Below are 25,791 nucleotides of genomic sequence, written 5' to 3'. Positions count from 1 at the left end.
AATTTGGGCTTTCTTATTTAGTCAGATTCTCCCATTTTTGGATGATTGAATCTCAGCGTCTTCTGCAGCAGAAGAGGAGCACGTGTAGTTTACTGAGATTTTTTTTTTTCTTTTTTATTGAGGTGTCACAGTTGGAGGCAAACGATCCTCTAGAAAGGAAGAAGTCAGATGCTGTATGCGAATACCAGGTATTTTTAGGTCCTTCTTAAACATGCATAAATTAATTCTAAACTTCTGTGCCTTTCCTCCCCTCCCCAAACTCCTACCCTTGAACCTATTTGAAAACTATAAATACAGTTGTGAAATATGTAAAATTAGGGACGTGAAAACAGAAGGATAACTGGATGGGGGCTCCCACGGGGCTCCTCTTAATCCCGGGTTTCTTTCGGTGAACTTATATTCTTGAGCAGACCCTTGGGCAGAGCACTTGCTGGCTTGCACTGAGCGACCCGGCTGCTCTCTGAGTTGGCGGAGTGGGAGGTAAGTGGCAGTAACTGATGGCAATTAGCAGGGGTCTGGACAGCTACGTGTCCCTGAAGGCTTGAGCTCTTCTGGGGGTTGTGTCTTCACAGAGTGCAGCTGATTGTCACCCTATAGAATATGACAATTCGCCTCCCTCCGCTGAGGCTTTGCTGTCAGATTTGCTCAGCAGTCTTGCAAAAAACAAGGAGGTTTAATTTTATTTTTGCTCCCCAAATCTATTGAAGTAGTGAGGAAGGAATGATTATCCTCAGGGAAATCACCCATCAGCTGCTATTGGTAATAGCTTGTTTAATGCTTATGTAGCACTTGATGTTTTTATGAGTGATGTGCCAAAAAAGAAACAAAAAGGAAGAGGGGTTTGTTTTTAAATGGCAAAGGATACTTTCCTCCTTTTCGTTGCAGCTCCAGGTAAGAAAAAATGTCCCCGGCTCCCCGAACCTGAAAGCTGCCTCCGGTTAAAACGTAACGAGGGAGACGGTGAGAGGTTGCATACGCAGCTTCGAGCCCCACTCGCTAAATTGCGGGAGGGTTTAATAAATCCCATTCCTCACGCATCCTCGCCCACCTCCCCAGCACTCTCTCCTGCGCCCACCGCTGTCGGGATGCTCCGCAGCATCCCCGCAACCTTCAAGCAGGGGCTGCGTGAAAAAGAGAAGCGGGAGCTCTGCTGCTCTCCCGCAGCATCCCGTTCCACCCCCCCCCCGCGTCCTCCCGTCCCGACTTTCAGGCAGGATAACACTTCCAAGATGGATGTTGAGCGGCTTCTCCCAGCGCAGCGGTGCAAAGCCCGGCGGTGGGTGGGAGCGGGCGGTGTGGGGTGTCGCGGTGCGGGAGCGGGGCTCCCCGCGGGCCCGCCCCTCCGCGGAGCGCTGCCGGTGCCGGTGGCGGGGCGGGGCGGCCGCGCCCGCGGGGCAACCCCCGCCCGCCCGCCCGCCCGCCCCGGCGGCGGCGGCGGCGGCGGCAGCAGCGACAGCAGCAGCAGCGAGAGGCCGCCCGCCGCCCCTCCGCGCCGCTCCGCGCCCCTCCGCGCCCCTCCTGCAAACTTTTACCGGCGCTCCGCCGCTCCTCCCGGGAGGCGAAGTCGGGGCCCTGCCCTCCCCCCGGGCGGCGGCGGGGGCCCTGGGGGGGCTCCCCCGGCTCCTTTTCTCTGCTTCTTATTGTTTTTTTCCTCTCTTTTTTTTTTTCCTTCCCCCCTCGGGGAGGGGTGGGGAAGGGGCTATAAAGCGCGAAGGGACCTGCGTGACAGTCCCCGCTGCAGCCCGTCCCCGCCGGAGCGGGGGGGTTAGATAAACACCCGCCCCCCTAAAAAAAAATCCCCACCCCCGCCGCGGGAGGGACCGGACGGGACGGGACCGGACGCCGCAAGGTAAGGTAAGCCACCGGCACCGGGCAGTGGGGCTGCCCACCGTGCCCCCCCCGTCCTCCGTCCCCAGCCGGCTGCGGGACCCCCCGCCGCACGGAGCGGCCACCCCGGCGCGGTCCGTCCGGCTGCAGCGCCGAGCCCCCCGTCCCGGCACCGCTTCGCCGCCGCTCGTCTAGCGGGGATGCTGCCGGTGGGACCTCGGCGCCCTCCCGGATCCTCCCCCCTTCCCTTTGAGATTTGCGTTCTTCTTTTTTTTTTTTTTTTTTTTTTTCTTTTTTTCCCCTCCCCGTTTTTGCCCTCTTCGCGGTGCCCCGCAGCCTGGGCTGCTGCCGGGAACCCCGGCTCGTCCTCCTGCACCCGGGCACTGCTGCTGAGCGGGTGTGTGCCAGGCTGGCAGGGCTCTGCTTCGCTAGCATCGGACTTCGGGTTTTTGGAGGGGTGGGAGAGGAGGGGAAAAAAAAAAAAGTGGCTACCAAAAAAAGTAGACAGAAAACTCAACAGTGGGATGTGAGTGCTGAGATTTGCTACGTGCGGCTTGGGTCGCGTTTTTATTTCGACAGCACAGAGACAATGGCTGCGAAGTGTTGTTTAATCACTTGCAGATATAACTTTTATGTATTTAAACCTTCGCAGTTAAAGGCTAGCGCAGGTTTTTGAAAAGCGGTGATTCTCATGAGCATTTTTGTTGTGGATGTGTTTAACGCTTGAGCGGTAACCTGCCCTGATTCCTGTGATGGGTTAGCTCGGTGCCAGGGACGAGCGTGATCTTGTCCATGACATGCTGCCCGGGAAATCATCCCGGCGAGCACCTATGCAAGCGAGGCAGCCTCCGTAAGGCTGGCTTCAGAAAGCAGGTTGTGAAGCTTGTAGCGTCCCTCGGACTTTCCTTCCCCACCAAAGGATCTGGTTAGCATCCAGTTACAATCTTTAATTAAAACGCTTAAACAGTATCACTGTTCTTGGGGCTTGAGTGAGCCGCAGGAGGCGAGCTCAGAGGGGAGGCAAGGTCCCCAGTGTAAATACACAGATCTCCCTGGCCCAGCCGGCTGTTTGCGAGCAGATACCAGGTGACGTTCGGTGACACAAGCGCGGCACCGTGCGTGTCTCCGTCAGAGCGTCCTACGGTCAGGCTGCGTTGGCAGCCCCATCCAGCACCATCGTATGATGGGCTTCCAGCCTAGGTGCACTGATTTCATGCTTGGTCAAGCTGGTGGAGTTGTATCTGTGTAAAACTGGAAGAGACGAGAGCGAGTTGAGGGTGAATTCCTTCCTGGACGGTTGGCGGCGAGTGATTTATACACTAGTGACCCTGGCAAGGCGCTGCTGGCTCGGCTATAACCTGGTTTCCGTAAAAGTAGCGCTCGGGTGTTAGACAACGTCAGCACCCTTAGCTGTGCTGTAAGGGAACGGGGAGAAAAACTTGGTGATTCTGTTTAGCCTACTTCAAAAATCGCTGATCCTAAGCTATTTTAGGAATGGCATTTTGGATTGCCTCTTGTCAGGAATGCCTCATCCTCCCAGCCCCACTCTCCTACCTCGTAGCAAATTGCATACCTGCAAGAGGAGAGCTGCCGAGGCCAGCTTTCTAGTACCGCTGAGAGTCTCTGTGAGTACTTAGAGTAATTTCTAGAATTTATAACTTCTTAATATTTGGAGGAGGAGAGGACTTTTTAAAACAGCGAGAGATTTTATGTTCTATTTCAACCATTAAAAATGTGATGAAGCAGAAACGTGCGCTAGTGCATCACGTGTGGGTGCTGTGTGGGTGTATTTGGGGTCCCGTGGCTGTGTAGCATCCTGTTGCGAGGAGAATGATACCTGTTCCTTGTGGACTTTCTGTGTCGGTACGTAATGAGCCCCTCTTAATTTGAAAGAGCTTTATAATACCTCTGAAAAATTCTTTCAGCCTTGTCACGTTTCTGTGATGAGGACTGTGGGTGCATCACACTGCCCCTGTTTCTGTGCAGCCCCGGAGCAGAAAACCCATTGATTTTTCTGCTGGGGAGGGCGGGCACCGCAGCGTGCCATCACAGCCCCGCCAGCCAGGCGACACGACCCCCATGTCTGCGCCTGCCCGGGGCTGTGCCGTGCTCTGCGGCCCCTCCGCTCCCTGGCGCGGGCCACACCCGGCAGGTGGTGGCACACGCGTGACGTGCTGCTGGTGTCATCGGCTGGTGGGTTACCTCATGCCCCAGCCCCTCCCTGGGGGAGTTCGGGGTTTGGTGATCAGATGCGCAGTTTGAGAGGGAATTTGAATGCCGTGTAGGATGCTGATCCCACAGAGATTAATCTGGGCCCCTTTTTTTAATTTTAAGAAGGCTGTCACGGAGGTGAGGCAGAGCCGCATAGGATTGCCCTGCGCGCATGTTTTGTTGTGGATGACTACTTAGGAAACACCAAGGAAAAGCATTTAGGTTTCCCCAATGTTTATAAATACAATATGGTGCAAACTGTCAAGCAAGCTGTTCAAAATCACGTAACGCCTGTGGCTGCCTTCCCTGTTCGGCTCGAATGCCTTCACCACATACTCGGCGTTCATCCGACGTTTAAAGCTCCCGGCACGCAGCTCCGGCCCATCTGCCGTGGTTTTTCCAGCACGCCTCTCCTCCTCCTGCGAGCTGGGCTGGGGATGGGTTGGTGCCACGGTTCTGCTTGTGCCATGACCCTCTCTTGGAGCCCGGGGCCTCCTTCAGTGTCACACTGCTCCCGGCCGGCTCGGCGAGAGCCCACACTGCCCCGAAACGTCATGGCTTGTACGCCAAAACTGGGGGGGGGGGGGGGGGGGCAGAAACAGTGTCTTCAAGACCACTTTGTCCTCCTTAGAAGGGTTGTCCACCTTATAAATCCACTGAAAATGAGAGGGTAAACCCTTTCGTGGGAGTGCCCTGAGGGCTGAAGCTAGTGGTGGGCATGTTAATGGTGCCGGGGGAGCAGGGGCTCACCTTGGCTGCGCAATGTGGTTTTGTGCCTCCAGCCGTGCGGTGGCCTTCCGCTCCCCGTCCCGCAGCTTCGGTAGGGCTGGATGGAGCCGGTTCACCGGAGATTTTGCTCTGAAGTGTGCCAGGGTCTTCTGCCTTAATATATATAAAGGGATGAGATGTTTATTAAACTCAGACCTTGCTTTTTCTTCTACAATTTATGCTCCGAAAGGCTGGTAATAAACAGTTTATTAAAAAGAAATCCTGATTTATTTCTGCAAATGGTTACATTTCAAGCTGGTACCAAACGGTTTTGTAGGAGGCCACCTTTTATGCTTCCCATGGCAGTTTAAAAGATTGCTAGAAAAATAACCCAGAATCTAAGTAGGTTTGGATAAAGGCGAGCCAGGACTGTACGTCAGGGTATGTGGTGCTTTTATGCAGCGAAGCGGCGGATTTTACCACAGAACATCTGGGTACTGGCTTCAGTTACAGCACAGATTTTAGAGGGATAACAAGTCTTGTTTGGCTTCGCGTTCATTTTGAAGTCACTAAACTTTATACGGATAATAAAACTGTAAGCCCATTACTTCACTATTTTCAAGGGGCTATTTCAGTCCTCCTTCAGGGTCTTGCATCTTTCTAGAGCTGGTTTTATTTTGTTTTACTAAGTGGGTATTTATCTTTTCAGTCCCCGGCTTGCTTTGCAAGAGGCAGATTTACTAATTTGTACCGATGGACACACCAGAGAAGGCGGGTTTCCATTCGACCTTGCCGAACGCGCACGTTTTCTGCATTAAGGGCATTCTAATGAAAACTGCACGTTTCTCGTTCAGTGCGTTCAAAGAGGCTGATGTTATTAACGTGGAAGAATGTATGGCTGCTCTGGGCTACCAGTTCAACCACTCGTGAGAGTTAAAATACCGGGGGAGGTTTTGCTTTCTTTTTCTGTTTGATTATAAAATGCAGAGGAGAAGGGTAGACCTGACTGAAAGGAGTGAAGGGCCTCCTCCTTCAGGTAGGAAAAGAAGTTTGCAAGCCCTTACGAAAGGGTGCACATACTGGTGGGAATGCCCAGCGTCGAGGATGATACCCTCGACTAATTATAGATAAAGAAATACATGTTTGGAACATAAGGCTTGTGTGAGAGTGTATGGACAGCCCATGAGACTCATGTCGACCTTGCTTCCGGCAAACCCGGTGTGATACCGAATGCTGTTGAGCTCTGTATCACTGACTGTATGGGCAGGAGTGAAAGGAGAATAAATCAGAGTTATGTTAAAGGAAAGAGGATATCTTAGGTAAGACCAGTGAGAAGGGACTCAGGTACTGCTGTTAAATAACAAGTGTTGCAGTGAGTGAGCATTGCTTTGGGCGCAGAAGCCATGTTCCCCACACTTTGTTTTACATCGTGACGGAGAATACGCTACTTTTACGACAAAAATCTTCATGAAATCAAACAGGGATCGTTTCTGCCTGAGAAAAGGACTCAAATAAGCTAATGCTTATGGATGGATGGAAGGAGCTTTGAAGGCTGAGGAGATGTTTGAAAACTTTAACAAGATGTCATTAGGAGAGGAAGTATTTGCCCCTAGATTGGGAAATAGGTCAGGGTAATAAATCATAACTCCAGGAGAACGTGCTTAAAGCTGGAAATAAATTAAGAGGGAGAGACTAAATATTAAAAAGAAGTTTGTTCTTTCAGAATTAATTTTCTAATTTGTAGTACTCAAGGACACCCACTGAATGGGAGAAAGATAAATGTTAACACAGGGCTATAACAGGAACCAGCCGAAAATCTTGTGACTGTGTAGGTGGCTTCGATTGCACCCCGGGGAGCACGTTGGTTGTGCGGGACATGTCAGAAACAGGCAAAGCGTCGTCTTTTTCCGTTCATGTGTGAGACAGCTGGTACTATAACTTCCCCAAAAACGTGATGATCTTCTGGGGGTTGTTTTACAGGATGGGTTTTAAATGCCGTTTGAGAAATCAGTAGCATGAGTGGTCTGAGAAGCCAGCCCCCAGTCCATGACTGCTTCGATAAGTAAAAATATATCTGAGTTACCAGAGGGATGCAGGTGAATCCTGCACCGAGCATCTTTCTCTCAGTGGGCCGTGTCCTTCCACCCGGGCAGGGGCGAGCACTTAGGTAACCGCAGCATTTTCAGCATTTCTTACAGATTGCTGAAGAGCACACGGGGTTGTTCGGGTTTTGGCCCGGATCAGGACCTCTCTGGTTTTAGGGTAATTAAATTCAGTAGTTGGAGAGATGTTTGTTGCTTGCGTGACAGCTGAGATAAGAAGCAGTGGGTACTTACTGCGAGCACCTGGAAATCTGAAAAACAAAAGGCAATAATTTATCTTTCCTACTTCTTTCCCCCCTCCGCGGGTCCGGATATGAGTGCCCCTCCAGCGTGACCCTCGCACGCTCGCAACGTGACACACCACCGAGGCCGACACTTCCCCTGTGATTTACAGGGGAAAAGCATTGTTCGCCTAATTGAGCGTTTTTCTTTTTTTTTTTTTATTTAAGGAAAAGTAACTTTAAAGGGGTTGAAGCTTTATTAGGGTGTGAGAAAAACGATGCTTTTAATCTTTCTCACTTTTAACTTGCTCGGTACCAAAATAGAGCAGTGCTAGACCAGCTGCCGCTCCCGCTGCAAAGGCTGGTGGGGAGGCGGGAGGCATGATGCGATCGCAGGTTCTTTGCACACGTCTGCAGGGATTATTAAACAGGGTAGATGATTTTTACAAATCAACCAGAACATCGTGAAGACGTGAGCGCTCTCTCTCTCTCTCTTGCTACTTTGTTTAGGTGCAGCAGATTTGCCGCTAATTTGTTTATAGTCAAACAGTCTAAACGTGTCTCAGCATTTTGAAATCCAGAAACCTGATGCAAATTAAGCAGTTTACAGATCGGGATGATGATGGTGCGGGAAAGCCAAGTGTCTCGGAGCTGCCAGCTGGTTTCTGAATGCGAAGGAAAACATGAGTGAGCAGCATTAACGGTTTCTAGTCCCCGTTCTTTCTCTTCCTTTGGCTACTAAATCTGCATTTAATTCCCCGTGGGCTTTTTCTCCTGGGTAAGAATTACTTACTTGAGTATGATTTGTAGGACTAATAGGATCTTATCCTTATCTGGTGAAGACCCTAGGGGCTCTCTCAAACTGATTTTACAGTAATGAGAAATAATGAATAAAAATCTAATGGTCCTAGCGGGTATTAAAGTTACATTTTTACAGAGAAGATTTAATGTCAGCCAATTAAAACTTTTATAATCCTGTTGTAGTACAATAGTTGAAAAAAATTCATACTAGGAAAAACAAGTAGGTTTTAAGACCTTTTCACATCATGTGAACAAGTCTAACTTAATTTAACATTTGAATTAAGTAGGTATTTTAAAGCAAGAGTATAACACCTCTCTTGCAAGTGTGCGATAGCAGGGCGGCAGGCTCAGGGAAAGACATGTGCTATGTTAATTTACGGAGCGCTTTCTAATTCCCACTCATTTAAGAAAAAGCAGTTGCAAAGCATTTATAAGAGAATCCAGGCTATTAGGGCTTCAACTAGAAAACGCAAAATCCATATACATCAGCGATATGTCCTTCCAGTAGGCCAAAAAATGCTTCAGGCTCAACCTTTTGCTCACTGGGTTCATGGCCACCCCCATTCAGCCTGGTTTTGTTCAGCCGGGGACTCCGTGGACCCTGACTCATGGCCCTCGGTGAAATGTGCACATGAGGAGCGAAACAGGACCTGAGGGCGTCATCCCCAAGGGCAGAACCCCCCGCTCAGCTCCAGCCCAAACCACTTGGGCCTGCTGAAAGCCCTTGAGGGGGCAAGCACCGAAGAGCAGACAGTTTTTCTGAATTTAACAGCTTTTTGGGTTTTACAATGCAGTATTAACAGTGATGTTGAAATGATACTTTGTCCTTTAGCAGAAACTTTCATCCATGGATCTCACCGCCATTTCCAGTCGCTAGTGAAGGGACATCCCCCAAAGGCAGCACTGGGTCCCACACCACAGCTCTCACCACATCTTCCCCCTTTGGGGAAGCAAAGGCCCTTGGCACATGTTTCAGCCACCTCTGAATGTAGAAATTCCCTTCCGCCTTTCCCTTCCGCCTTTCCCTTCCGCCTTTCCCTTCCGCCTTTCCCTTCCGCCTTTCCCTTCCGCCTTTCCCTTCCGCCTTTCCCTTCCGCCTTTCCCTTCCGCCTTTCCCTTCCGCCTTTCCCTTCCGCCTTTCCCTTCCGCCTGCCGAGGATGTATGGTTACCATAAGAAGGCCTGAAGGTTTTGGGGTTGTTTGTGTGTTCGCTCACCCGTGACTGTCTGAGCTATCCGCCCCTATGTGTGTTCCCTCCTCTTTTGTTCGCGTAACTAGATAAAGGACTAACCTTTCACCGGCCAGCCTGGACAAATAAACACTGGCCCCGCAGAAGGGTGGAGCTGAAACTGCCCGCTTTTGACAGTCTGATTTTTGAGATCCCTTATCACAGCTCTGCAGTTGACCCTGGCAGGTTTGAAACTCTTGCAGCGTGTCCCTTCAGAGCGCCTGTCTTTTTGCACTCGGGAAAGACTTTTCAGCTTGGTCGTGCCAGAAATCTGCCACTTAGAAAACCCAAAAAGTGTTAGAAAGCCACCCTGAAGATTGACAGCTCCTGAACATGCTCCTGTCCTGCTTTGGAATAATGGGCTGTGGTGGCTGGCGAGCTGTGGTTGGACTCATAGAATGATAGAATCATTAAGGTTGGAAAAGACCGCTGAGATCATCAAGTCCAACCCCCAACTCAACACCCCAGGCCTCCTAAACCATGTCCCCAAGTGCCACATCTACATGTTTTTTTGAAGACCCCCAGGGATGGTGACTCCACCACCAATCTGGGCAGCCTGTGGCAATGCTTGACCACTCTTTCAGTGAATAAATGTCTCCTAATATCCAATCTAAACCTCACCTGACACAACTTGAGGCCATTTCCTCTCATCCTATCACTCGCAGAGTCTTGTAACATCTTAGGACAGATGCGTGCGTCAGCTCTGACCATAGGCCCAACTGTGGCATCGATCTCCATGGCCATGCTTCACCATCTCTCTGGTCATGTACCGTTTCGCTCTTCGGAGGTGAATCCTTTCTCCATCACATGGCTCCTTAGCCCTGGAGGTGTTCAGTGATGCTGGGCAAGCAGTGCCCTGTGGCAGCCACTGAGTGGCTCAGGGCAGGCACGCGGGCTGCGGGGGTCTGTAGCTCCTCCGGCACCTGGCCACGCTTGTCCTAAATCTTTCTCCTGCTTCTCAGTAGCTGCAACAGCTTTGAGTAACCTTGGAAGCCACCCTGCACCATACGGGCGCTCTCCTCCTGTGAGGGTCCCTGCTCCCTTGTGAACATCAGGCGTGCTCACTGCTGTCATCTGTCCCAGTGACTAGCGGGAGGATTAGGAAATGGGGGCTGGAGGCTCCACGCATGGGGCTGGGCAGGACGAATCTCCCCCACCTTGCCGAGCAAAGGTCAGGCTCTTGGGGAAGCAGAAGTTTGGATTTTCTCTGGAGGTGGTGGGAAGTGTCAGGCACCACGGGGGGTTGACTGCAGGTAGCTGTGTCGAGAAGTTCAGAGCAGCTAATGTCCTTCGCTAATAATTTTCACTAATTTACTGAGTTGCCCTCTATAGGAGTTTGTGTCTTTTTAAAAGCAGGATGCTAAGGAACTAAATGCCAATAGGCCAAATTTAGCCAGCGTGAGCATCCCTGCCTTTCCTTGTCCCTCCCCGTGCAGCTTATAGAAGTGAGCATGCGAAAGAGGTAATTTTCTAAATGACACACAGGAGAAGTGGGGAGGCTGATCGTCTTGCCTGCGATGTGGTTTGCTGGCGATGGGCCATCCTGTGCTCTCAGCCACCGCAGCCTCTGAGAAGGTCGGCAGAGCTGATGGTGTGGCTAAGAAATTGTGCATGCTGCTTTCTAGGGACGGTGGGGATCAGCGTGGGGGCCGATATCCACGTTGGGTCTTGGAAAGTCTTTGCTGCTGTAACTGTGGGTGAGGTCTGGCATCTTTAATGCTGAGCGTGCTGGTAGAAATATGTAAATATCAATATCTTTAGCACTACATTTGATACTTTCCATTTTCAAACACTTGACAAATGTTTACATATTTCCAGCAACCCTTTTCCAACTAGGGAAAATGAGACACAGAATCTGTGAATTACCACGATACCTAACAAATCATTATGAGAGAGCACCTTAAGGGTTCATTAAGGACTTGTCGGGCCTAAGATTTCCTTTGCATACCTTTAAAGCTGAAGGCAAATAATATTAAAACTGAATCAAATTTTGGACAGTAAGTTCAATCAGAAAAATGTGGATTCTGATGATAACAAAGGAATTGGAAATTTTGGGGGATCACCCATCAGCATAACGCATTACTGTGGTCATAAGTACTATGGGCTAGACTCTCGATTCGGTAGAAGAAGTCATAGTTTCTTTGAAGTCAGCTGAGGATCTGGATTACATGATTTGGGTGTAACTAAAAGCAACTTAGGGATAAGATTGAAAAAATATAGGAAAGAACAGAATAAAATAGAACTTTTTTTTCCTGTTCATATAAATTCTGTTTTCTCCTTGTCCCGTATCTAGTTAACTACGAGTGTTCCTGGATTGAAAAAAACCTAGAATACAACCTTACAATTGCATTTTGTGCCAGATGCCCGCCGCAGTTTCTATGTGAGTTCCTGTTGCTGTGTTTTCACTCTGAGATATCCGCCACCCCTGCAAACCACAGCGGGACGTTGTCCTGGCGGCGGCGCAGGGATGCAGTTGCTTCCCCGGGGGTCAGAGAATCGCCTCTTAGGCATGAGCACCAGAATAGGGGTTGTTACTGGAGCTGCTGCCCTGCTTCGCTCTTCCAGCAGCCAGAGGGCTTTCTGGTGAGCTGCTGCTGCTGTTACTCTCTGAGCTACTGCAGGCATAACTGGCTGTTGCAGGAAAACTCTGCGTGTAGAGGTAGGGAAGTAGGCCTGAATACTAATGTGCTTGGGCTGGCTGCAGCTTGTAATCCTACATACATGTGTGGTGTCATTCCTGATGCTGAAGAAAACTGCGTGTCTGATGGAAGCTGAGGGGATCAGCCTATATGTACTTACAAGTGTTTCAAGGCAGTCAGCAACTTTCCTGTTTTTTAATCATCTGTCAAAAAGTAGAAGGGAAGAAGCGTGTAAGGAATTACAGTGTGCTCACAGCGCAGCTTTCCACAAAACATGAGCGCTCCAGTTGTTGCTGGAGCCGCCGGAGGCTCGGCTTCCCCCTGCTCCTGCCCTGCGAGTCTCACTGGTGACCCGCAGCCCCTTGCCTGTCGCTGCCTCTCCCGCAGCGCCCTGCCCTGTACAAGCCCCTTCTTTTCTTCCCCTTAACAAACACCTTGCTGGCCACGGGCAGCTGCCAGGCGAGGGGTATTCCCCAGGCCCTAGGAATGGCTCAAGAAGCTTTAACTCCTGCAGTAGTTAATGCAGTTAATCACTTTGTTTTTATGTTTTAGCCCTTTCCAAAGACCTTTCTGGCCTCCAGCCGTAAGCCCTGGCGGTCCGAGGATGCGCCGGCAGGATGCACGGACCCCGGTTCTGCTCCTGCTCTTTATCATACCCTGACACATAAGTCATCCCCGGCCCTTTTGGGTTTTTGCAAGGGCACTTGCCCATAATGTCATTCGGAAGTATTCCAGAGAAACAGTGGGAAACTCCGTACCAAATACCAACATGCTCATGTTGGTTGTAATTTGTAATTGTTTGTCTGTGTTCCTCCCCACTAATCCCCTTGCTGAAATTCATTATGGAGAGACAGTAACATACACTGAGAGCGCTGTGCTGAAGGCGGAGTGACTTGGCCAAGGAAAGTAGCTATTGTTTTATGATTAAAGGAAGGGATTATATTGGGATTTCCTTGAACAAGGAAAGTCGCTGCCCCACTTTTATTGCTTGTAACAAGGGGATAATAATTACTCTCCATTATAAAACACCTCCAGATCTTGCGATGAAAGATTTGTGGCAGAGCTGTGTGGCATTCAGGGTTGGTTATCTTAAATGGCCTGGAGTTGTGCAAACTAAGATTTCTCTGCTTTATCTTATTTCACCTACTGGGGCTCAGACCCTGCTGAGAGCATGGAAAAAATTCCCCTTCTCTGAGTTGGGCATCTGGCAGGAGGTTTAACTCTGGAAGAGCTGGGTACTGGTCACCCATCCCATGATGCCTGCCCTCTCCCTGAGCGACGGCTGGCTGCTTGGGGATTTTGTACGGGCTTGGGAGGGTGAGCAGGTACAATGGCAAGGACACAGGCCAGCCCATGCCGGAGCAGCCAAGGGAAGCGGAGCTCGGCACGGAGGGGTGAGCTGCCAGCTGGCTGCCACCCAGTGCTCCAGCCCATCGCTTCTTCCCATGCCGCTGCCATCCCCTCGCAAGGAGAGGTATGAGAGAACAACCGGGCATTGTAACGGGGGGTCGCTGGGGACTCACTGTTTGTTTGGTTTTGATGCTTGCGGCTGAGTTGCACGGGTTGAGATAGCTGCGAAGGAGAGGAGCGCTGGTATGTGGTCTCTGATTAAAGAAAGAAAAACTAGCCATTTCCTCAAGTGCCCCAAATGGCATCTCCTGGCTCAGCTGGTTTTTGAAGCACCCAGCTACCACCAGCCCCAGGGTGGCGATTTTGATGTAATCAGAGTTGAATCTGTTTCCACTAAAAGTGGAAAAATAAATAAGGCTCAGTTTAGAAACAAAATAGTCCATGTAAAATTTTATTTTTAATACCATATCTCCCTCAGTATGTTTTTCAACATGTCTAATATGAGAGAGCTCCGCTTTTTACAACGTTACCCCTTCAGAATTAACCTCTCCCCTAAGCTGTAGCTTGTTGCCACTGTTGTTCATTAAGATCTCGTGGAAATGTCCCTGTATTTCTTCATACCTTCTGATTTTTACATGGTTGGATTTTTTTTTTTCCCATGCTACTGTGATTTGCTTTGCTAAAACAATACTCCCAGCAAAGGAAAATCGTGGGTTGAATTGGAATTGCAGGAGGCGGTCAGTTAATCCACAGATTATTGACACAGCGGACCCCAAATGCTTCAAAGGCACCATTATGGTCCATCGTCTCTGTGTGTACTTAGGGAGCTTTAATCCACAGATTACAGGTCCGTAAGTGCTCCTGCCCTCCCAGTTACAGCTGGTCCTGCCAACGGGAGCTGCCACGTCAAGCCAGCTGTGGTGCTACACAAAAATATTTCTCTTTCAAATCCGCGCAGACAGCGATACACCCCTGCGTCCCTGTTGGGGCTGTGTTCCTCGTGTCCCCCCCACCCCGTTCTGCAGGGAAAGGCTTTGGGCGGGTGCGCATCTCCGGCGGAGGGGCTGGCTGGGGCTGCGCTGGCTGAGCTCCCGCGGGGTTCCCACAGCCCTGCGTGGCCCAAGCTTTTCCCCAGGCACGAGGCAGGACCAGACAACAAGTTTTCAAGAGTGTTGCTTTTTTTTAAAAAAAAAAAACCCCAAAAAAAACCCACACACAAAAAAAAACATCAAACCCAAATGAAAAGCATACCAAACGTTTTCCAGATCCTTTAGGGAATAGTAAGTATTAAATGGCAGGCCTTCACTTTTCCCCTCTGGTCTCCCCCTAAACAAACAAACCGAGCAGCTCCCAGTAAATACTTAAAATTTCAAAGTCATGATTTTTCCTTGTTTGCACGTTAAAAATAACTAATTGTATTACAGTCAAAATTGGTAGGCGCTTTTACACTTCTCTGTTGCCGAGGTGATAACTCTGTGCCAAAGTGCCTATATTTGTGTTACATATCTCTAGAAATGAAGTGTATAATGGAAAAGCTCGCAGCCTCTTTACATGCAGCGTTCCTATAATAAGTCAAAGAAGTCGCACAGAGCCCTTTGAGTTCTGAAACTGGACTTAAATCGTGTCAATAAATCTACAGACTTACCATGAGATGCAGCATGGGTAATGTAAACAACCAAAAAAAAACCCCCCAATGCACCAGAGTTTAAAAGTAGGATATAAGGAGGGAAAAAAGTTAACCATCCATACAATAAAAAGAGAAGAAATGCAACACAAAAGTACTGTGGCAGGCAGTGCCTTGAAATTATCCTCACTAAATTACAGTCATCCGCTTTCTACTCTCTGTAATTAAACATTAGGGATTATTTATTCCAGATGCATTTGCTGCAGGTAAACCCAGATGTTTGTTTTTTTTTTTTTTGTCATTGTAAATCCTTTACAGGTCCCTGTGACCTGCAGACAGCTGAGGAGTAAAGCAAATTACTTCCATAGATCAAGGCACTTGAAGATGACTTGTGAACAGCGCTGGCATTGCACATGGTGCACCTAATGCTCTTGCTCCCTTTTTACAGAGCGTAGGTGTATTTGGTGGCATCGAGCCTTCCCGTGAGCGCGTGTGTCTGTGTGTGAAATAAATGCACAATGAAATCAAAATCCCACCCAAACAGCCAGACAAAATGGACTCTTGGCTTGCTGGGTGGGATTTCTGTGATGGGATGTAAGCGGGGAGCCTCTGATACCTCGTGGGGTACACCCTGTGCAACCACTATATTTCGCTGGAAAAAAACCCAGCTTGCTTAGGGCAGGCAGAAAATACCGTAGGCTTGACTGGCAAAATTAAAAATGGGGTGATTTTATCTGCCCGCAAGGCTGCCTGTTTCTGGCTTTGGTTGAGGATGCGCCCACCCTGCTGATCCTGTGGCCTGCGAGAAGAGCCCGTGAGGTGCTGCCACAGCTCCGGCTAATTTGTCCCCCAGCTTGGAACCTAAGCCAGCTGCAAATCCATTACCCTCTCCGTTTCTGCTTATAACTGCAGCTTACCTAGGTATTTGCAGGCCTTTCGTATAGATGTGCAAAGTTTGATGCGCAAAGGCCCTAAAGGCTGCGCAGGGGGCTTGTGTACGTGGGGTTTTGGAAAGGTCGGGTAAGGCTCACTGCCTGAGTGGAAATCATTAAAAAGCTAGGAATGAATTGTAATCATCATAAAGTCTGTGATCCGATTTAATGATGATTTTCATGTGCGTGCTTATAGCTCAAATTTATAAAATGGCCGGATTGCTGCTTGTGTTTATTTTTACTTTCTGAAGGAAAAAGAATCCCCAAACCTCTGGCAAGGTGGTAAATTTTGAGGTGTTCAAAATAATTTATATCCCATTCCAACTATACAGCATGAATTTTGCATCTGTTGATCTGTTTAAATAAATACATAGAGGGCCATTAAGTTAACCTTTTCCGAGGCATGACTGTTGCTGCCGGAGTATTTGTGCCGCCCCGGAGCTGCTCACCTGGGCACAGGACCAGCCGCCTGCCAGGTTAAAATACAAGGCAACCCCAGCCACCTGCCACATTTTGGAAATGGAAGACTATACAAGCAAGTAATATTGTCTCAAGGATGTTTTTCAGTGATGCTCTTGTTGCTGGGGGTTTGCGTGTGCCGTCCTGGTCCCTCCAAGCTGCAGCAGGTTTATACCTTTTGTTTCATGCCAACCTCATGGTTGCTGAGCGGGATCTCCCTCACCTCCGGCAATGCCGGGAAGGTCGGTGTCCTTGCGCAGCCGGGCTGGTGAGCCATCCCCTTTCCCGGTGCCAGGCTGTGACCTCCCGGGTGGCCGGGGTGCCAGCTTTGTCCCACACCCGCCGCTCGTCCTTGCTCCTTACCCCGCAGCCAGCACCAGCCTTGCCCAGGAGGACGGGGTGGGAGGTTTACCTTCACGCTTGGGTTTAAGGCTTGGTTTAGAGAATAGTTTGGGGAAAAAGCAAGAGGTAAAGATGGGCCATTAGAGGGCACTTTTGCAATCCTGGAGAAGGAAAATGGTGCTTATTATTTCACTTAGGACTGTTTATTTTGGCGCTTTCTTAAATTCAGTGATAAACAGCAGGCAAATCCCTCCAGTCAGCAGGAATATATCAATAAAATATTGACTTAGAGTTTAAAAGAAAAGAAAACAAGATGAACTTGTAGAAAAGGGAATAAAAGGCATTTAGGAGGTGGCACAGTCTGGAGAATAAGCAATCGCACAACATATTTCACATAATTGGTATGGCTTTACAGTGCAGTACTTAGGCCTTGGCTTATACCTGGTTTCTAAAAATGAAACCGGCTCGGAGCACGGCACACTGAGACAAGAAAATCGTTTGTCGGAGGTTTCCGAGGGCTGGGTGGGAGAGCACGAATTCACGCGAGTGCATCAAGCGAGTGCATTTTCTGAGGGATTCTGTCAAAGTCATTGCCCAGTGGTGAACTTGCCTGGGAAGAAACATGGGATGAATAACTGATTTTTTTTGCTTTCCTCTTGATGTTTTGCCTGAGTAAACCATAGAGGATTTAGCTTAAAACTCTGCCAAATTATAATGAGTGCACAGCAAAAAATAAAATCTGTTTATTCACTGGTGTGAAAGGGTGGTATAGCACTGATAGCGCAGTTTCCAAAAACTGTGAGTGAGTTTTGGATGCCTCTTTGCTGTTGAGCTGTCCTGCTTTTGGAAGTGTTGTGCATGAAAATCAGGCCCATTTTAAGCCTCCCGAGGTTGGATATGTGAAAATGAAAGCACTCAAAATCTTATTCGGTTGTGAAGGAACAAAGATTGTAAAACTTTCCTCTTTCAGTAACAGTTGACAACTTTTCAGTCTATTTCATATGTGGGGTGGGCCGGTGCTGCTTGCCCAGGCCTCCCAGAGCTAACCTTAATGTGTCTTTTGTGGTTATTTTTAAGCTGAAGAGCTTTTACAATTAGATAAAGAAATCAGAGACAAATCTGTACCTTGTCACTACGCTGCAATTGGTAATGGAGACAGAAATGCTGCCTACAGGACTTTTTTGAGTGAATTAGCTAGTGAAATTATTTAAGAAGTGAGGCTTAGCCTGGGTATTCCTATAATCAAAAATCGTTTATTTTAATAGAGGTTACATTGCGCTGGAACTGGCTGTGGGAATATACACGATCACAGTTTCAAGGGGTTCACGTGGAGGATGCTGTCTGCAGAAAGTGTCACAGTTTCTTACCTAACCAAATAATCTGCTCTAACTGTTGTGATTAAGTTGGAAAGTACTTCTTTCCTTTTGGGCAACGATAATACTTGAAAAATCAATAAACAGCGTGTTAGAGCACACAAAACTCATCCTGCTTTGTGTGAGACGAGGTTTCTGCTGACTTTGATGACTCAAGTCAGCAAGTATTTTGACTTAATGATCTTTGCTCCAAAAGGTCAAATGTCATTAACTTTGCTGATAAGTATCAATGCTTCACTCTGAATTCAAGGAAATACGTCTGTTGTCATCAAAACCTAAGTCAGGACCTTGTTGGGATGAATTTTGACAAGCACTGGGAAAGCTAAATCGGGATTTAACTCTAAGTAGCAATTGCATGTGTTAGGTAAAGCCCTTTACTCCTTTCCCTTCTGTAGGGCACAGCGCTGTGGCAACCTGTTTTTAAAACATCCCAAACAATAACGAAGCGCACAATTTGAGACCTGTGAGTGCCGGAGATAGAATCATAGAACGGTTTGGGTTGGAAGAGGACCTTAAAGAGCACCTAGTTCCAGCCCCCTGCCATGGGCAGGGACACCTTCCACTAGACCGGGTTACTCAAAGCCCTGTCCAACCCGGCCTTGAACACTTGCAGGGACGGGGCATCCACAGCTTCTCTGGGCAACCTGTGCCAGTGCCTCACAGCCCTCAGAGGGAAGAATTTCTTCCTTATATCTAATCTATATCTACCCTCTTGCAGCACCCCTTGTCCTATCACTACCTGCCCTTGTAAAAAGTCCCTCTCCATCTTTCTTGTAGGCTCCCTCCAGGTACTGAAAGGCCACAATAAGGTCTCCCCGCAGCCTTCTCTTCTCCAGGCTGAACAACCCCAACTCCCTCAGCCTGTCTTCATAGGAGAGGTGCTCCAGCCCTCTGGTTATCTTCGTGGCCCTCCTCTGGACTCGCTCCAACAGGTCCGTGTCTTTCTCATGCTGGGGGCCCTGGAGCTGAACGCAGCGCTCCGGGTGGGGTCACAGATGAAGCGTTGCAAGCCCTGCAAACAGGGAACCGCCGCTGTGTGTTGTTGTCACCAGGTTATCACCAAATAAATAAGGGCACAGGCTTCTCCAGCTGCAAAATAGCTTTTGGCAGCCGTGGCACACCAGGGCTTCCCTGCAAGACGGTGGGGCCATCGACTGGCAAGCTCGCCGCAGAGCTTCCAGGCATGCTTGCTGCTTGCTTGCAGGGGGCTCCTCTGCGGTCTCCCTGCCCACCTGGGACATGACTGTGGGGCAAACTTTGCCAGGTGAACCTCAAGCATTCGTTTTCATCTTTCCCATGGTTTTCCACTCAGGAAGGAAAGGATCTAGCTGCAAATATAGGAATACATGGTGGGCCAAGGAGGGAGCAAGCTGAGGAGTGCGAAGCAGCCCTTGGTGTGAGGGAAGGCATGAGCGAAAGGAGGTGGCATCCTGGTGAGGGAGTTTTCAGTACGTGTCACTTGTGGCTTATGGTTACTTTGGGGTTTGCTACCTATTTTCCCTTCCCTCTTGCATCATCAGTTTCAGTGGGCAAATAGAGAAATGAAGGACAGGGACAGAGCTGGACAGCATGAGTGAGAGAAAAGAGTAGAAAGCAGGGTGGGAACGAGCTGAGATAACGGGGACTGGGACAGTGGAGAGGAAGGGAGGGGTTGAGTGGGGGGGACCTGCACTGTTGGTGGAAGGAGCAATTAAATAATGATACTAGAGGCAGAGGAAGCAATATGAGTGTGAAAACAGCCCTCCATGGGCCTTGCTGGTGTCCGAAGACCTGCTGTCCTACATGTGGATGGCCATGTTTAGCAGTCTGCAGGAGAGGCGGATCCCACAGCCTCGCCTCTGTGCACCCTGGAAGCGGAGCTAGAGGCAGCACGGAGGGGGGATTTGGGAAGATTTTGTCAGGAGCTTGGAAGTGAAAAAGAGGACAAGACCCCATGCTGCCTGCAGTGAATTCCCTCATTTGGGATGCCAGTGCCCACAGCGAGCTTCGGTAGGGATGTGGTGAGGTTGAGAGGGGCAGAGGCTGGCAGGCTGCTGGCCACTTGCCTCCCCAAAGAGGAGAGCAGGAAGGGGCATGTGGGGATTTCAGGGCTGTGGAGGAGCGGGTCTTACCAAAAGCTCCCAAAGGGCTGGAGGGCGTGGGCTGGGGCGAGGAGGAGGGTCCTGCGCCATGAGCGCACTGGCCTCCAGTGCCTCCTTTGGGGTTTTTGGAAGGTAAAGCTATGGAAGGGGCTTCCCTCAGAGGTGCCTGTATTTTCATTAAGTGCTTGAAGGAAAAGAGCAATTTTATTATGGCTTAGACTACATCATGCCACTTCTCAAGGAGCTTTATGTTTGATATTTTTACATAAAATATTAGGGAAAGGTCAAGTGGAGGGGAAAAAAAAAACAATCTCAACAGTAGGTTTGATCTGAAAGGTAAAGAGCTTGTTATAAAGCCATAGTTAACTTACAGCGCAGTACAAGGGACAGTGCATGACTGCACATTCAGCCAAATAACAAGTTAAACTGTTCCTGCAAGCTTAGCTTTTTATCCTGCTTCTCCCCAAAGCTAGTGGCTAACACAGTTTAGGTAACGGCCTAAGTGTCTTCCTTTCTAATTTTAAAAAATGTTATAATTTAGCAATTTAAATTCTCTGTACTCATACCAGAAATGGGCTTTGTTTCCCTTCTACCACCCCCCCACACCAGAGCCATTACATATGAGATCGTCCACTGTACTGAAGGGAGATTTCCAGCCTGTCCCACTGTATATGTTAGGGCAGTCATTACTGACCTAGCTGTAGACATAACAATGAAAGGCTGAGATTATGAATTATTATGCCTAATTTGTAAGGGATTCTCTGCTTTTGTGTTTTGCAATTCCCATCAGGCTTGAGGATTAAGCCCTGCCGAATTGCATGCTAATACCAATGTGCTTTGAAAATGTGTGAGTTTATATCACATGTTTTCCTAATTCACTATTTTTAAAAAGAACAATTTCACTGGAAATATTTACTTTTTGAAGGACTGTTGAAAGCCCAACCGGAATCTCCTAAGGAGAGCAAAGTCGATGTGCCCTCCACCTCTGCGGTTACTCTAGCTCCCATGTCCAGAAAGCTCCATTTCTGCTATAGCAAAACATCAAACTGTAGCTTGATCAAAGTATGTCAAAGGCTTTTGCTCTTTGTTAATGAGAGGGAGAGATATCAATTTGCAGCCAGTGCGCGGGCTTGCTTTCAGTTACAGCTCAAGATGGAAAAATCTTATTTACATACTTTATCCAAGCTCTGTGACGGCGCGTGCATTGTCCTTACAATACGAATTTCTAGTGCTTGTATGGCAGTACAGTGAAGGTGCCTTCAAAACATAAAGTGCGTGAGCTGTTGTAGGTCTGCCTGTGTTTCAGCAGTAAATCAGCCCCCAAGAGCCACATGTGTTTGCAGCTAGCCGAGTCAGCACCCGCCGGTCATGAACAAACCGGTGCTTCGCCACGGTCTCACCCACCAGCGCGGGGTAAGCTGGCGGCAGCTCCTGCTGCGTGTGGTGCAGCCCTCCTCAGGCGGGATTCCCTGTCGTTGCTGTAGGATGCTCCTGCTGCGCTGCCCGCTGCTGCTGCTGCTGCTGCCGCTCAGCTCCAGGCCCCAGAAGTTACCGACCAGAGATGAGGAGCTCTTCCAAATGCAGATCCGGGACAAAGCATTTTTTCATGATTCGTCAGTCATCCCAGATGGAGCTGAAATTAGCAGCTACCTCTTCCGAGACACGCCTAAAAGGTATTTCTGTCTGGCTCAAATGAGGAAGCTGTACTTTGAAGATACTAGCTTTATCTGCTGCGTGTTTTGAAATAAAAATTGGATCCACAGCACAAAAATACAAATGCCAGTGTTCTGTCTGGTAAAGTAAGCAACTGTGTGAGTTTCCATCCCAGTCTGCCCTTCCCAGCTGCAGGTCCATCCAATTTATTTGATTCCTGGGATAAGCCCAGAGCTCCCACAGACCGCACAAGTTCCCTGAGGTGGGGCCACTAACTGTGCCTGGAGGCAAAGGGAGTGGGAAGGAAATTAGAAACTACAGGCTTACCCCACCACACTTGTCTCTCTCTGTTATTTCATACTGTGCTTTGAAGACACAGATAAGCGAGTCTGATCTGAACTCCCCACTTCCGATCCTCGACCCTATGGGTCAGAAAACACTGAGGTTAGACTGGGGAAGAACCTGAGGCTCTAAAGAGTTCAGGGAAGACCAGTATTGCCACCTTCCTCCTCAGATCATACACCTTCACTGGTGAGAAGCATTTTACCATAAATGACCTGTGGTGCTTGGGGGGGATGCAGGAGAACAGCTGAATGTGCATATATCTATCTATACATGCTTCTAGGGCCCTTACCTGGACATAGCACAAAATGTGTGTCCTGCTTTAAAGAGCATATCCCTAAATTCCAGGGAGGATCCTGTTTTCCTCACTTACACCTTTGTGACCATTTATACTGTATATAGTTAGTGTAGGTATAAAAAGTGGTGGAGGGAGGGCAGGAGGCCAGAAACCCCTCTGCTGTGTCTTGACAAGCAAAGGGTGAACTCTGCAGCACAGTGTTAGTGGGAGGAGTCCCCTCACCTCCGTAGCTCTCGCCCACCAGCCTTCCCATATTCCCTCTGCACATGCTTGCCTGTAAGTAACGCTTTTGCCTCTGTTTCTGCACCAAGATCAACCTTGATCACGTCAAGTCAGTCCCACCAGCTGGCTGCCATCAGGACTTACTGATGTATGGGTCTGTTAACCTTCCCCTAGGTATTTCTTTGTGGTTGAAGAGGACAACACTCCCTTAGCAGTGACAGTGACACCATGTGATGCCCCTCTGGAGTGGAAACTGAGTGTGCAAGAACTCCCGGAGGAAGCCAGTGGAGAAGGTTCAGGTAAGAAACCATCAGTGACTTCCCTTGCCTCTGAGACCTGCTTTTCTCCTGGATTCAAAGCCCCTCAAACCAGTCTCGGTGTGACGCCGAGTCTCGCGGCAGGCCCATCTTTATGATCTGCTGTTTGGACCTTCAGCCCCAGTCCTGTGGTTGCACAGGGAAGTGGCAGCAGGTAGCAACATGACAAGGAAAAAGGCTGTAAAAAAGTAAAAGTAAAAGCTTTTTATAAAAAAAAGTAAAAGCTTTTATAAAAAGTTATAATTACAGAGTGCGGTGGACGCTGCCACAACAAACTGTGTTTGCCCAGCGTAACCCAATTTCACGGGGGCTTTGCGGTGAGCTGTGTACACAAGATAAGAACTGGAGAGACAGGGCTGGTGTGGCAGCAGGGCTGAGCTCGCCCCTTTGAGGGGACTTGCCATCTGTAGACATGAAGCTTATTTGGAAATAGCCGTATAACTGCTACTCGAGAGAAAAGGTCTTTGGCTTCCAGAGCCTCTCACACAAGTGCTAAAATGTCACCCCACCCCCACCCCCATTGTATGGTATACACTGTACAGACATTGCCCCCACTGTATTTAGGTGCAAAATTTTAGTGAGACTCAGAGGGCTAAAGCTAAGGGCTGAAGTCCAGAGACAGGCAGCAGAGTCAGTTCCCCCTGGGGAACTGCATGGCATCTCCAAGTCTGGTGCGTGAAGTACTCTAGTGGAAGGTATTAGCTACCATTCACAAGACTCTGTTAATACTGCTCAGGTGCAATTTCTGTTGCGCTTGGATTTAGCCTGAGTGCCAAGCCAATTTCCTTCTCTGATTTGACAGTATTTGAAGTATTGATTACATCTTCCTCAGAAGATAAAACCTTCCTTTGTCATCTCACTTCTGTATTTTATGTAGAAGTGCTTGTTAGAATTTTATTTTCTCATATTTGCAGATTGCGTCTGTACAACTGTTTTTCTTTGCTTGTAATCTAGGTGAACCAGAACCTCTTGAGCAACAGAAACAGCAGATTACTAATGAGGAAGGCACAGAGCTGTTCTCTTACAAAGGCAATGATGTTGAGTACTTTGTGTCCTCTAGTTCCCCGTCTGGTTTGTACCAGCTAGATGTGCTGTCGACAGAGAAAGATACACATTTTAAAGCGTATGCAACCACTACTCCAGAGTCGGACCAACCTTATCCTGAACTACCTTACGATCCCAGAATCGATGTCACTTCCCTGGGACGTACAACAGTGACACTGGCGTGGAAACCAAGTCCCACCGCCTCCTTACTGAAACAGCCAATTCAGTATTGCATAGTCATCAGTAAAGAACACAACTTCAAAAGCCTCTGTGCTGTTGAAGCCAAGCTCAGTTCTGACGATGCCTTCATGATGGCTCCAAAACCAGGTCTGGATTTCAGTCCATTTGACTTTGCCCATTTTGGCTTCCTTTCAGACAACAATTCTGGCAAAGAACGTGGTTTCCTAAAATCATCATCAAAGTTTGGGCGCCACACGTCCTCGAAGCCAAGAGCTGACCTGCATAAAGTTTGTATCGGGAACAAGAATATCTTCACAGTGTCTGACCTGAAGCCTGATACGCAGTACTACTTTGACATGTTTGCGGTAAATACCAACACTAACATGAGCACCGCGTACATTGGCACCTTTGCCAGAACGAAGGAGGAGGCTAAACAGAAAACAGTCGAACTCAAGGATGGCAAAGTTACGGATGTATTCATCAAGAGAAAGGGAGTCAAATTTCTACGGTTTGCTCCCGTCTCATCTCACCAGAAAGTCACTTTCTCCATTCATTCATGCCTGGATGCTGTTCAGATCCAAGTTAGAAGAGATGGAAAACTTCTCTTGTCTCAAAACGTGGAGGGTGTGCGGCAGTTCCAGCTTCGGGGAAAAGCAAAAGCTAAATATCTCATTAGGCTGAAAGGAAGCAAAAAAGGTGCTTCTATGCTGAAGATCCTGGCTACAACAAGGCCTAACAAGCAGTCGTTTCCTTCTCTTCCTGAAGATACGCGAATTAAAGCTTTTGACAAGCTCCGCACGTGTTCTTCGGTCACGGTGGCGTGGCTGGGCACGCAGGAAAGAAACAAATTCTGCATCTACAAAAGGGAAGTGGATGACAATTACAATGAAGAGCAGAAGAAAAGAGAGCAGAACCAGTGCTTGGGTCCAGATACGAGGAAGAAGTCAGAAAAGGTTCTCTGTAAATACTTCCACAGCCAGAACATCCAGAAAGCAGTGACCACAGAGACAATCAGAGGCCTGCAGCCTGGCAAGTCCTACCTGCTGGATGTTTACGTGATAGGGCACGGCGGGCACTCTGTGAAATATCAGAGCAAATTGGTGAAAACGAGGAAGTTCTGTTAGTGCCCTTGTACATAGAAATATATGGAACTCCCATCTGAACATTATCCTACTTTCAAGTATACAGATTGACTACTTGCACAGCTGCGAAGTTGTGACCTGTATTTGTACTGTGTAGAAAAGATATCAACCTGTATATTTATGTTTACATAAGTAATTGGAGGAACTAAGGCTGGTGCTCTCTGGTAGCATCTGGCAACGGTATTATCTTGTCTCCGGTGACCCACATGTGATGCTCGGTAGATGTCCAAGGTAGCAGGAAACCTCGAAGGAACTGGCACTCCTTTGCTTCCATATTGCATGAACTGCTTCTAAATTATTTTATACTTAAAAGGCTGAGATACATCATTTGTCCACCTTGTTATTCGCACACAAAGCTCACAGACATATACCCTTACTCTCAGTGTAGATGGTAGGGTTTCTGTAAATTATTTTATAGAGTCTTGTTTTAAATGTTTATGTTTCTATGATTGTAAACTATTAAAATATCTCCCCAATAAAGTACAGATCTAAACTAAGTATTAACTGGGCTGCACATGAAGCAGTTTCATTGCTAATGTAAATTCTTACCTAGTTGATTTTCATGTTTAAATACTGTATGTATTTCATGTACAAAGTTGCCATAACGTAATATTCCTGTACATAAAATTAAAAATACTAGATTATATATTGTTTCTTTTTTCTTGACATTATATGGGGGCAGACAGACTTGGGGA

General features: G+C 48.4%; 1 protein-coding gene across 5 annotated transcripts; it reads left to right on the top strand.

Moving 5' to 3' along the window:
- Positions 1-25,742, top strand: NDNF (neuron derived neurotrophic factor). Of its 5 annotated transcripts, XM_075090169.1 has the most exons (5): positions 1,412-1,854; positions 18,595-18,749; positions 21,383-21,571; positions 22,588-22,712; positions 23,685-25,742. In XM_075090169.1, exons 3-5 carry the CDS (start codon positions 21,384-21,386, stop codon positions 25,076-25,078), a joined length of 1,707 nt encoding a protein of 568 aa, XP_074946270.1. In that variant the 5' UTR covers positions 1,412-1,854; positions 18,595-18,749; position 21,383; the 3' UTR covers positions 25,079-25,742. The 5 variants fall into 5 exon arrangements, with proteins under 5 accessions (XP_074946266.1, XP_074946270.1, XP_074946269.1 ...); XM_075090165.1 differs by lacking the exons at positions 1,412-1,854; positions 18,595-18,749 and adding an exon at positions 1-188; XM_075090168.1 differs by lacking the exon at positions 18,595-18,749 and having other exon boundaries at positions 1,412-1,849.
- The last annotated feature ends 49 nt before the right edge of the window (positions 25,743-25,791 follow it).

The sequence above is a fragment of the Phalacrocorax aristotelis genome, chromosome 4 (genome assembly GCF_949628215.1).
Source record: "Phalacrocorax aristotelis chromosome 4, bGulAri2.1, whole genome shotgun sequence".
NCBI classification, from domain to species: Eukaryota; Metazoa; Chordata; class Aves; order Suliformes; family Phalacrocoracidae; genus Phalacrocorax; species Phalacrocorax aristotelis.
This window is presented reverse-complemented; position numbering and strand designations above follow the sequence as displayed.

Excerpts from the sequence above, each read along its gene's own strand:
- NDNF (XM_075090165.1), top strand. The coding sequence starts at position 169 with ATGCTGTATGCGAATACCAG. Across the intron at positions 189-21,382 it reads ATGCTGTATGCGAATACCAG|GATGCTCCTGCTGCGCTGCC; the intron begins GTATTTTTAGGT and ends TCGTTGCTGTAG. Across the intron at positions 22,713-23,684 it reads AGCCAGTGGAGAAGGTTCAG|GTGAACCAGAACCTCTTGAG; the intron begins GTAAGAAACCAT and ends CTTGTAATCTAG.